We start from the raw sequence: 13,821 nt of genomic DNA, 5'->3' as shown, positions 1-13,821 counted from the left end.
ACCAACCTGGTTTAGTCGTCATCATGATCATCATCGTCGTCACTTGGAACAGGAGCCTAAAAAATACAATGGATTACACACAGCCTCGTATATATGTGATATTATTAAATAAATCACAAATTTTCAGTTTGGACTTTACTGGGGCAGCAGGAGCAACTGGGGCAACTGGGGCGGCCGGGGCAGCTGGGACAGCAGGGGCAGGTTGAGGAAAGCCGAAGGGGTACAGCTAGAAAACAGAGGGAACTGAATGAACTTCTACATGGTTGTAGAGAAATGGAGGCATCGTAATGGATTTCATGTAGCAGTAGGGGAATAAAAAAGATGGAAACACGTACAACTTCAATACTTTCTTTGCCTGCGGGCTGGGGAATTTCATGTTTAATGAAGCCACGGACAGGTTGGGCCTGTGAAGAATAAGACAAACTGATTGCATGCTAAACTAGCAAACGAGTAATGAATATTCTGTGAAAAGAAATGAAACCCATTTGCAACTTACAGGATCTCCAGCTGCAGCCTGTTGGGCTGCCAGAAGCTGGAAAAAAAAGAGAAAAGTATATAATATAACACAGCATAACATAACACATAACGTAATATTATACACTGTAAAAAATAAAAAATAAAGTAAAAATAGGGCACAATGTACTGTACAAATATGAAGGAATTTTACCTGTATTTTAAATTACGCATTGCATTAGGTTGTGTTCTAAGGATTAACGTAAATTTCCATAAAATGAATCCTGGCTGAATAAATATTACCAGTTAATTTTCCGTTTTTTTCTAATTTTTATATAATATAATATAATGTGTAATATAATATAATATAATAACATTTCATACTTATATAAAAACGTGTATCTAAAATATTACTATAGTATAATGTAATATCTAATTAATATTATGAAGTAATGGTAAAAGTAATCTGTAATCTCCATACTTACAATCTCTATTTCACGAGGTATAGCTGCAGCGGCGGCTGCAGGACGAGCCTGTAGATTTTTATGAGAGTTAGTTGACATTTATGTTTTTATACAATACATAATGTACTATAATTCTATGTGTGGCACTATGTGAGTGAGGCTGTCATTTTAAATAAATTAATGAATAGGGGTGAATTCAGATTGATTGGGATGCTTTTTACCATTGAAATGACTGGGGAAAAGTGTCCCGATCAACCTGAATTGACCCCCCATGACATGTATCAATTTCATACTAACCTGTGGAGCCACGACAGGTTTGTACTCTAGCTCATAATACATCAATTGCTGTGGGTCAGAGAACAGGAAAGTCAATGTTAGCATCACACATTCTCATGTCATAGTTGGCTCATGAATAAATACACAGGGGTAAATTCAAGTTGATTGGGACACTTTTTCCAAGTCATCTCAATGGCAAAAACTCTCCCAATAACCCTGAATTTCCCCCTTAACAGTTAAATCAACCATGTACCGGAGCGCAGTAGGCCGCTCCAATGACAAAGGCCAGCAAAATGAGGGATCTCATGTTGAATGATGATGCCTGAAATGTGACATGCAAAGATACAATTTATTTTTGCTATCTTCTTCTACAACAGGAAAGTAGATCAATGACTGAAGCACCACTAAATTGTAAAACCCCAAATAGTTTACCTTAGTCGTTCGTTGAATTAATAGTACCTTACCTTCGTTTAAGACAGTGATCAGGATTGTTGAGGAGGATTTTGTGATACTGCTTTCTAGATCTACTCCTTATATTCTCTTTGGAAACAAAAGGCCCTTAACATCAGCATCTGATTGGCTTTGGTGACCAGCCAAGATCCTGTATAGAGGGCAAAAATATGCATTCAAAGCAAAATATATCTTTGCTTATCTCAAAGCAAAATTTTGGCTCTGATTGTAATTATATTCAATTTGGCACGATACATTAAAGGTATGTGACAGTAGTACAAATAAATCAAACGCAATCAGAAAATGCATTTATGATGCACAGGTGATGAAATCATAATAGTTCCTTGATAGCAATGTTCACACTTGTTCATACTGTAAGAACCTGAATGAGGATCACTGCTAGAAAACAAAGTATTCATGAATGATATTATAAATAATAAACCAACACTGTACCTAAGCAATATTTTAAATTATTTTCCATTGAATTTAAATGGTTATTGCAATATATGTATGTATGTATATATATATATATATTGTGTAGAAAGAAATACCTACTTGCTGTGAGTTTCATTCTGGATTTACATTTAATGTTACACTGGGAAACTGCAGTCAATCATACTCATTTGACTGTTGAGTTTTATGTAAAGATTTAAAAAAAATGATATGAAATTATTTGAAAAGATACACATATTCTAACCAATAAGGTTTTCATTATGTTCATTTTTTCCAGGTATTGTATGAACGTTTAAAAAAAAAAATGAATAATTTATTGCCATTAATCCTATCATTTTTTTATTATTGGATATCTTCATCCTGATGTACCTCCATACAATGCTTCATGTACTGATCAGTTGGGGACAGCTATGACTAAACTGGTCCTTGGCTGAACGATCAATTGCAATCAAAGATAATAAAAAAAACTAATAAAAAAACAAGTTAACAGTATGTTTCCCTGATCCTCTCTGCATGTGTCCCTTCTAGGCGATTCTGTTATTCTGCTGGCATTTTAAGAACTTTCAGAAATGCTCTGCACTTTAATTATATAGTTTAAAACAAATTTTTATTCACTCATATTCTCTAGGTTAAATGTGCACATTTTTCCAGTACTATTAACACTGCTGACATTTGATGACAGATATACTGTATGCAACAGAGAAGGAGCCTCAGGCTGTAATTAACTTTGTATTTAATTATATGTCTAGTATATATGTTGAGGACCACACACATAGTTCACAGTACAAAAGTCAGAAATCATTTTAAGGTTTTGATTTTTAAAACATAGTCAACACAAAGTAAAAACTTGAGTTCATACTGGGAAGAATAAAAAATAAAGAAATAGTAACAAGCAAACAAAGTACAGGGTTTCACTTTATTTGGATGGTCCCTTTAACACATTCCGTTCACTATAAGTTATGTTGCACCTATGGTAACACACTTTAGAGTAAGAATAAGTTGACATGTAGTTGCAAAGTTACTTATAGTCAGTAGAATGCCTGTTTAAGGATCATCACAATAAAGTGTTAGCAGATATTAAGCAGACTAGTACTAGTACTCTAATGAGAGTTAGTTGACATGTAGTTGCAAAGTTACTTATAGTCAACAGAATGTTCAAAAGGGACCATCAAAATAAAGTGTTACCAATTACAGTATCAGGACTGCTATGAAAATATTTGAAAACTTCCATTATGCTGCCATAACCCAATATATAAACCATTAGCATGATATAAAATGCATATTTGTATAAATCTTGACATGCAAAGATTTGTCTTAGGGGTACATATCAGGGTTGGTCTCGACAGTATCGGAAAGCAGTGGTGGGGACGCTGGAACAAGAGCTTCTTCTGGTGTTGGGAAGGTAATGGGAACTAGATTGGGATCACTGTAATGGGGATCGGGTTGGACAGTGGGCAACACAGCCGAAATAAAAGTCCCATGACCAGGAGACAAAGGTCCAGTGTTGGATTCAGCCGATTGGACATGATCGCAAGGCACTCGCTCACGGTCCTGCATGCTAGCAATCCTATTAGGCAGTGCTCCATTATTTGGATGGGATCCATCAGCAGCGGGTATGGCATCCCCACTGGGTGGTACAGCTACAACGCTAGGTGGCTGGACCTCAGTATTGGTCGAGAAGGTCATTCCAGTGGCAGGGAAGGTGTTGATGTGGAAGGTATTGGCTGGTCTTAAAACAGGTTGTGGTCCAGCTACAGGAAACACATTGCCTCTAAACGCAGGCATATGCATGTCAACATGGCCCATACGTCCCATGTTCTGTGTGTGACATAAATAGAGATTTAGGCTAAATATGTATTAATTCCAAGAAAGAAAAGAAGAAAAAAAAAACGTTTCAAAGATACAGTGGTGTCTGATCTTTTTTACACTTCTAAATAAGCTAAATGTTGTAGGTTTAGACATTTAGAATTTAGATTTAGAACATTTCAACAGAAGTTACGAGAAGAAAAATCAAAATTTTGGAACTATTAAGTCAAGCCTCGGGCTAATTTTAAAAAAATTAATTAATTAAATTAAATTAAAACTTGTTTTATTTTACCTGAATTTCTTCTGAACTCAATCCACCATATGGTCCAGCCTTTAAAAAAACATTCACATAAGGAATTACCCCCCAAAAAAACATATTTAGAGAATAAACATTCAATTGTATAACAATTCATATCGCTTCATTCACCATTCGTTGTTGAATCTGTGGAACCATGTAAATAAATGGTTGAACCTGTGGAAAAACACATGATATATATTAGGATATTCAAAACACTAGAGTTGCTTGAGTCCAGAATGTTTGTGTTGATACCTGTTGTTGCTGAGGCTGGTTTGGATGCATTTGGTGAGCATTTGGCTTGTGTTGTTTTTGTGCCATTAATGGCTGCGAAGCTGGAACTGCATTAGCAGGATATTGCTGAGATGTTGCGTGCTGGAAAACAGGCACTCCATAGGAGAACTGATGATGGAAAGGAGCATTTGAAAACGAATTGTACATGTTCTGATTTATGAGATTGACAAGTGAGCAAAAATACAATTGTAAGAAGTACTGGAACAGTTGAGACTCAATCAAGAGTGAATGAACCCAATGACTTGGGATTGCTGGATACTGAACTGACAATTTGCTGACAGATTTTATTTGTGTGCACACATTTTACTGACACATGAGGCAATATATAACGTCAACCCTCTTTGTTTGAACACATCAAGTGCAGAAGGTTTCCTCAATAAATCAAAACTCCTCAGACATGACACACAGAAGAAGATTTCCTCCAGCGAAATATTTTTGATAATTTACCAAAGAGTCTAAACATAAAGGCTTGCTTGAGGCTTACATAGCACAACGTTAATTAAGTTTGGGTTTGGACCTCATATCAGAATAAACCTGCTGAACCCACACAGTCTGTTAGCTCTTCCTGTGGTGTATTTGTGATGACTACAAGCAAAACTATACATATTTCTAATATTTTATACCCTAAACAATGGAAACACTCTTACTGTTGGGTTCCTGGATTGTGGTCCAAGAATGGGATAGTAGAAAAACTGAAAAATACAGGTGGGAAATGTATTAGGTATTTGAATAAATGTATTTTCATAGATCTTATTATTTACATTATTTAATGTATTTTAAATAATATGATTTCATTTAATAATTTGGTTACACTTTATTTCGATAGTCCACAACTATGTCAACTAACTATCATTAGAGTTTGTGTAGACTGTTAGGTTAGGGTTATGGTTGGTAGAGTGAGCAGAATAAGACATATACTTGCAAAGTTACTTATAATCAATAAAATGTCTGCTGGAGGAGCATCAAAATAAAGTGATTGCAGATATTGTCTAAAGTGGAATATTGAAATAAAGTGTTACCAAAAATAATTAATGGACTGTGTTATTAAGATAAGAAATAAGCAAATTCATAATTCAAGGGAATTTATAAAAGTTTCCTACCTGTGTTTGCTGGGGATGAGGATAGGGAAAGTATTGAAAGTGTGCTGGAAGTTGACTGAGACCTGTACTGGGGTTGGGTTGAGAGGCCCATGGATTGGTCAGAGCGCCCAGCTGTGGATGAAGTCCACTGGGCACTCTGGGAGGTTTAGGCTGAAACTGCTGTGGCACATGTTGGGCTTGTACCAGTACCTCAGACCCAGACGAGGAGGACTGGATCACCGAGGTTCCTTGTGCTGGCATATCTCCCATTGGGACTGATTCAATCAAATCAGTATTTGGGGAGATCTGTGAAAAGGTTAATTCATGAGAAACAATTAGAAATGAACAATATAATCAAGTAAACAAACAACAATACATTATGCTATAACAGTGAGCAGGGCATAACTTAACATAGGGCTAGTTGTAACACACTTGTTTTAAATACTTCCATACTTGAAACTTAGTTTATTTACTAGTTGTCATATGAACACTAGAGAAAAAAAGTGAATGCAAAGTAAAGCTGCAAGTTAATTTTTCATCTCTGTTTTTGTGTTTATTTAAAATCTGATGTTATTTTAATCTTATATCTGTTATTTAGCAGTTTAAATAGTTATTTAATGCTTATCTAGCACTAACCAGGTTTAAATCACAGTTGCGCAGATGGGGGACGTTCTAACACTGCATTAAAACGTGCCCCGCTATTAGAACTATTCTATTCCAGACAGTTACCGATGCAATTGGCATAATTAACTTCTATAAATTTTATTCAGAAATTATTATTTTAAGAAATGTACAGCATTCGTACTGGCTCGTCTATTTGTCTCCTGTTCTGGGATGCTTTGTGTTGAGGGAGGGGAGTGTTGTGTTTTTCTTAATGTCTGAATGCGTTTATTCATCTATTTGCCTGCATTGTTTTGTTATATATAATTGTCTTTTATTGACAAAATATTTAAGTTTGTCTTGGATAATTTTTTGATTAGATCAGATAACATTTTAAGCTCTCATGTTGGCTCCAACACACTCAACATGTCACACCTATGATGATAGTATACACTGTATTAATGAACCAAGACAACATATTTGAACCAGACATGTGTGAAATTAATTTGGAAAAAAATAAATACTCTAAACCCTAAGTAGGTTTACACAAACTGAGAAAATAGCTCTCCCCAGTCACCATTAACTGCACCTCAGATTATTAATGCAGTAGTGAAGTAAAGAACATTCATGAGCATTCTTGTGATGTTTGATTTCTATAACCATAAAATCTCTAAAGAAAGTAAGTGTTCCCCTTTCTTGCATTCTGGTAACAATAAGTAACATTGCACCTATGTCAATAACTCACAGTATTAGTAGACTGTCTGCTTAATATCTGCTAACTCTTTATTGTGATGATCCTTCAACAGACATTCTACTGACTATAAGTAACTTTGCAAGTATATATGTCAACTTATTCTATACTTACTTAAACCCTAACCTAATAGTCTACTAATACTAGTACTCTAATGAGAGTAAATTGACATGTATGTAAAACATTAGTTGAAGGAATGTGTAAATGGGACCATCAAAATAAAGTGTAACCAAAGTGGTATGAACAGAGATGACTGTAATGACTCACCGGAACTCCAGACGTTCCAGCTAGAAAACACGTGAGCAACGCTATAAGCCTCATTTGTGTCATACCTAAAGATACACACACAGTAAATACATGTGCACTATACAACTTGAAAACCGTGAACTTAATAGCTAATATTGCATGACAGAAAAAAAGCCAAATACTCACTTTAAAATCCTTTGATCACAACGAAAAAATGTAAGTGGAGTAGGGTGTACTTAAACAGTGTCCATTCCTCAAGCAACCAATCAGCTCTGGAGAAAACATGAGAAATGGGCTCTGACCTCAGACAATATCAAACCTCAGACCATAATGTAATTGTACAATCTAGAGAATGCTCAGTGTCTGAATGAATCATCAAATCAGCCCATTTAAAACGTTAGACGAATCCAGACGAGTATTGGTTCAGTTTTACAGTACTAAAAGTCAAGGAATAATGGATAATAAATATGATCATAAAAACTAGGTGTGTTTGTGGTAGTCTGTAAGTGAATGCCATCATGTATTCTCACAGCAAGCACATTTTAGAGTAGAAACAGGATACCGTGTCAGAATAATGAAGAAATCTGGTTTATTTCAATAAATCAAGAGGTTGTGTTCCCCCACACCAGAACCGTTTGTCTCATCTGAGGTTGCTTCTAACTGATTTCGTCTTTCCAATGTTGATTAAAGCTAAACCACAGCTAGCTCCTGAAAAGCCACTTTGGTTCAGTTAATAACAGTATAATTCTGTCATTCCCACAGTAAGAACTATACTAATTTCACATTGTGGTGAGATAACTGTTATTATTAAGTTGGGTTCAGACCAAATAGAAATGCAGACACAGACAGCAGTTTTAACGATACAATCAGGAATTCCCTAAACGTGACTGGATATGCAAACAACAAGACTTTTAAAAAATTAAACTGAGCTAATTTTTGAGTAAAATTTTTCAGCAAGGCAGTGCATAGACCATACATGCTGTGACTGTCTCACAGATAAGATGCATTTGAAGAATTTTCCTCTTAAGATAGACTGTGTTTAATAAGTGTGTAGTGTCTCAGGAGTCATACTGTCCCACCCAAAACAATCTCAAAATCTCAAAATTACATATCCACGTCTTGCTCTGTTGACACTTGCACCACACCTACTGTAGTGCATAATGCCTCAGAGTTGCATGCATTGACCATTACATTAAACAAAACTAAGTTATAATCTGAAATGACATTCAGAAATTATTTTCACTTCACAATTTTGAGTGCCTACGCATGCTTAATATTGGCATTTGGTCACAGCTTGGGCAGCAAGTTGTTGGATATTTAAAATTTGGTTGACTACAATGATCTTAACTATGAGTAGACCATGTCATAAGTGTATTCTTTATAGTAGTACTTCATGAGTTTAATATTAATAGAGTACATTGTATTTGCTGTCTGCCATGGATGGGAGGATTTTCTACTCAAGCTCTGTTTGATAATAAATTCACATAGAACAAATAAGCAGAACCAACCAAGGATACACGTATAATTAACATAGGCCGTAAAAAAATATGGACGACGCGACTTCATTGACTTCCGCTGACCATAGTTGAAGCTTTCGGCCCACTCACGGCGCTGACATCTTGAGTCTGCGCAGTAGCGATCTCGGGACCGGAGTTGCGCAGTAGAGAACAGGAAGTAGAGGCGCGATTATCAAAAGCCCGCCCACACTCTCGCAGATGCAGAATAATTCATTGTGTTGGTGTGAAATAAACAGTTATGGAAATGTAGAAATTAAAGCTAAAGCTCCAATCTCCTCCCAAAAATCCCGAAAAAAGTCCATTAGTGCCTCAGTGACAACTTCACTCAGAGAAGCCGTCAATCTCAGCTGTCAATCATGACGTCACACACCCCGTTTTTATAGCATCAAATAACTCACTAAAATTAAACTTATTTAAAAAACGAACACTTGAAATGAAATTATTGTAATAAAAACTGCCTAAAATAACAGAAACCATCTTTAGGAAACAATAGTCCTGTCAATCAATTAAAAAAGAAAAAGTAACTACTTTTCTCTAATTAATCACGATTAATCAACGTTAATAACATTGTAATAATTTCACAGTTACTCTACAAATTAGAAACAACTTAAAGATCGTATTTTAAATATCTGTTGTACTGCTATAATACTGCTACTGATGTCTCTATGAAATTGATTTTTTTTAAACATTAATGATAGACATTCAACATTACAGTATATTTGAAAGCTATCAATTTCAACATTTATTAGGCTTATAAAAAATTACTTTTAATTTAGGTGAACTTAAAACAATCTTTACATAAACCCATTAGAATAATTGTCATATTTACATGTGGACTCCTTTAGACATATACAGAAATTGAATAAAGTTATCAAACACCTTTCTTAACTGCATAAAATATAAATTAAATATAGATGAATCCTTATTAAAGCTTCAATTTTCTTTGTTGTTCTTTGATTAACATTAATGACAGAATCACAGCAACTGGTTTATTAGGCTGCTGTCACTTTAAGATCTGCCACTGCCGCACATGACACGCGCGTCTCATTTTATCACAACTCTTCACGTTCATTTAAGATGTTATTTAACTCATTACAATAATACTCGACAAGTTGGGCATTGTGGCATAATTCTGTGTGTTATTGTTTGTTCAACAGTGAAAGAGGTTGTGTGTGTGTCACACAGACAGGACATTCACAGACAGCACATTGTCTTTTTTCTTGTCACGCTTGAATGGTTTAAAAGCATTTGCATGAACAAGAGCGTGATCATATAATGTAACACTAGCCAAAGAATGATAGAAAAACGTATATTTTTAACACGTTAAACTGAAACGTATGCATGCATCATGCATGCATTAATATAGTTCAGACAGAACTAATAATTAAATAAATGTGGAAAAAATGCAAAAAGTTGTTTTATTTTATAGTTGTATTATTTCTACATAACAACCAAATAACATGTTAAACAGATTCACTATATTTATTGAAAACATTACTGAAATGTCAAGGTTACTTTAAGTAAATCATTTTGGTCATTGTGGTGCAAAACAACCCCTGCTCTACTTTCCACCATCTCCACGGACGGTGGTGGTGGTGACTGGGGGACTGGGTGTGGGTGCTGGTGCTGGTGCTGGTGCTGGTGCAGGGGCTGGAGCCGGAGCAGGGCCAGGCGCTGGGGAAGGGACTGGACAAGGCAGCAGCAGGGGCCACTGAAATGGCCACAGTGGGAACAGAGGTCCAGCTGGAACCGGCCTCCCATGATAATAATGACCTCCAGGATAACGGGTCCAATAGATCCTCTAGATCAAAGACATTATAAGCAGTCACAGAACATATGCATATTATGCATTTTGTGCAGCTTCAGGAGAAAATTACATGTTTGTTATAACTGGGAGCATTGGGAGTTTACCTCATCACTGCTAGAGGAGCTCCAAGGCTTATAACGTTGGCAAAGCTAGGAGGAATTTTTAAATGACATGAGTTCATGCTATTATAATAATTATTATTTCATAAAGTATCATGAATGTTGTTTGATTCGGGCTGCTCAGTTACATCACACCAGTACAATAAGATGATGTAAACTAATATTAGAGTAAAAGTATCATTCAAAAACAAAGTTTACTCACAGCTCCAGAGGAAATGAGCCACAGCATGGTCAATATTATGAGACTCTTCATTTTGGGATGGCACGTTTTTTAACCTTATTTAGAAAAGAAAATCCTAACAGATCTGAAATCGTAGTGATCTCAGTAATAATGGCAATTCAGTACAAATGATATATTAAATAGAGAAAGCATTTTAACTAGGACTTCTACAAGTACCATAGTTAACCACATAGAGTCACTCATGAGCAGAAGAGAGGACTTGAGGAGGTTTAAAGGGATAGTTCACCCTAAAATGAAAAGTCTGTCATCATATTCTCTCCCTCAACTTGTTCAAAACCTGTATAAGTTTCTTTCTTCTGCTGAACACAGAAGATGATATGGTAACACTTTACATTAAGGTTGTATTAGTTAACATTAGTTAACATTAACTAACCAACAACACCTCTGTTGAGCATTAGTTAACCTTTGTCAACGTTAGTTCATAAAAATACAGCTGTTCGTGGTTTGTTCATGTTAGTTCACAGTGCATTAACTAATGTTAACAAGATTTTAATAATGCATTAGTAAATGTTGAAATTAACATTAACAAACATAAAGAAATGCTTTAAAAGTGCAGTTCATTATTAGTTCATGTTAACTAATGTAGTTAACTAATGTTAACTAATGAACCTAATTGTAAAGTGTTACCGAAAATATTTTAAAAAATTTCTATGGAAGTCAATGGGAACCATCAACTGTCTTTTTAGGGTGAACTATTCCTTTAAAGGTTCAGAGTTCTTCTTTTCTTTTCTTTTTTCACAAAAAACTTTGATGTTTAAAATGTATTATACATTGAGATGTTTTTTTTTATTTTAAAATATTTCAATCTCCAAATTCCAACATCATATTTTCCTAAAAGCTGTAGTGTAAACAACACTTTAAAATCACACTAGTATTAGTACATTCGAACAAAAGAAAACTATATAATGAAAACAAGTATTATTCAAGGTCAGGGTAAGTTGTCACATGCCTTATTATAAGACTTGTAAAAATACAAACAATTTTGTATTTTTTGTTTTAATTGTTTAATTTAGCCCCAAAAAAGCCTGGTTAATGATGGGATCCATTGTTGTCATTGAAAATAGCTGTCCAATAGCTGTAGAAAATGTTTTGTACAGATTTTCTCAAATAAACCAACCCTAAAAATATTCAGTGGAGTAAAAAGTGTGACAACTTCCCCCGGTCTTCCCTACTGCAGTAAAGTGTTCCATAACTCAATTAAATAAAAATAAATAAAAAAAAACAGTCTAGACTATGTTCAAATGTATCTGCTGTACTTACTGTCATGCAATTTATTGTCTTCTTGATGTCCTGAAAAAAGAAATTGAATACACAGAGATATATCCCAGTCTAGCTAATGCACTCATATGGAATTTTAGCACACATGCATTTACTTTTTTTTACTCATTGTGGACACAAACCTTAATCTATAAGGGCATTACCATATTTAGTCATGTCGTAATCCTTAAAATCCCACAAATTCCCAAAAGCTCACTGTCAGATTATACAATTGTGACATTTTAGGAACATCTTAAAAACTTCCTTACATTGCTTCAGAGGATTTGCTAATCTCTTTTAATAGTGGTTATACTGCCAGACAAGAAATTATATCTCTCTGTAAGACATTTTCTTTTAGCATGAAGAAAATATGTCACTGCTAAATAGTCAAGTGTTTAAGATTTGATTATTGGTACTAAGTAAAAAATTATACTGAATGATAGCTATATAATATTGATTTAGTTTGATTTAGTAACGTTGAGCTCCAATACAGCGTCGCCTAACCCCAGGTAGCTATTTACTGTAATAACTTTAACTGAAGTGAATAACTGAAGTTTAATAAATAAATATGTCAAATGTAAGTTTGAAGCCAAATGTAAAGATTAATTTGGATAAAAGCATCCGCAAAATAACTACTTATTACTTATAAAACAGCTTTTTGCTTTAAAAGAGCTCATTCAAAGTTGAACTGTTGGATTCATACATGTGCAACGAATTAATAAATCATAAAATGATTTCATTTCAGAGATGAGAAACATCACAATTTGCTGTTGTTGTGCGGAACCTACAATCATATAATCATCAAAATTGAAATCGTATCATATGTAAAATGTAGCACAAACTATGTTGTAAGTTGAACTGCTTTTATAATGGTGTCTGTTCTTATGTCTCTTAATTTTCAGATTGGAAGTTTTTTTTCCCTTCCTGCCTCAACTGACCTTAAACCAGCTGTTTGCTGATGGACTCAATGAAAAAGTACTACTAATTCCACTTGCAAAAACCTTGACAGATATAGTAATGACAGTTATTGATTAATAAAGAATTCCAGTCACATCCAGCCCTAGGGTGTGCCTTAATCTTTTGTTTTGTTTATGTGTTGCATAAATTCAGTGTATTTATGTTTACAATTATATACCATAAGAGAAGAGACAACCATGTGAATCATTTTCCGATTTCCCAATTGTTGAGTAAAGTCCAACTTGCAAAATACTGAGTGTTTCATTTTTCAAATATGTCACTATATGTTACTTCTGCTGATTGGCCAGATGCATGTCGATAATGTATATAAATATAGCATTTATAACTGCTGTTTGAATGTCACACCTGAAACAGAGACGTCTCTCGTTCATTTGCCATAAAGGTAAGAAGCAATCTTTTAATCAACAGCATTTACATTAATCTTTGGTCATCTAGAACAGTGGTTCCCAACCACGTTCCTGGAGGACCCCCAACAGTGCACATTTTGCATGTCTCCTCAATCAAACACACCTGATTCAGGTTATCAGCTCATTAGTAGCTACTCCAAGACCTGATGTGGGTGTGTCAGACAAAGGACACATCCAAAATGTGCACTGTTGGGGGTCCTCCAGGAACGTGGTTGGGAACCACTGATCTAGAAGATGTTTTTAATCTCTCTCTCTCTCTATTAGATCTGAGCAACTCTCCTTGAGAACCATGAAATCATTCCTCCTTGTTGCGTGTGTCTTTGGACTC

The 13,821-nt window shown here is 34.9% G+C and overlaps 2 protein-coding genes across 2 annotated transcripts; both read right to left on the bottom strand.

The window, feature by feature from the left end:
* Nucleotides 1-11: 11 nt before the first annotated feature.
* Nucleotides 12-1,500, bottom strand: scpp7 (secretory calcium-binding phosphoprotein 7; the record flags this gene model as incomplete). The annotated part of the gene is made up of 7 exons (XM_079813223.1): nt 12-56; nt 140-226; nt 336-404; nt 497-532; nt 939-986; nt 1,215-1,262; nt 1,447-1,500. The coding sequence occupies 7 exons, from the start codon at nt 1,498-1,500 to the stop codon at nt 12-14; spliced, it is 387 nt and encodes a 128-aa protein (XP_079669349.1).
* A 1,910-nt stretch (nt 1,501-3,410) lies between these two features.
* ambn (ameloblastin) lies at nt 3,411-7,242 on the bottom strand (the record flags this gene model as incomplete). Its single annotated transcript, XM_079813222.1, has 7 exons — nt 3,411-3,914; nt 4,195-4,233; nt 4,330-4,374; nt 4,453-4,599; nt 5,139-5,183; nt 5,592-5,876; nt 7,189-7,242. The coding sequence occupies 7 exons, from the start codon at nt 7,240-7,242 to the stop codon at nt 3,411-3,413; spliced, it is 1,119 nt and encodes a 372-aa protein (XP_079669348.1).
* Nucleotides 7,243-13,821: the final 6,579 nt, after the last annotated feature.

Source organism: Gobio gobio, assembly GCF_949357685.1.
Source record: "Gobio gobio genome assembly, chromosome: 3".
Taxonomy (NCBI): domain Eukaryota; kingdom Metazoa; phylum Chordata; class Actinopteri; order Cypriniformes; family Gobionidae; genus Gobio; species Gobio gobio.
Note: the sequence above shows the minus strand (reverse complement) of the source record. Positions and strands in the feature narration are given on the sequence as shown.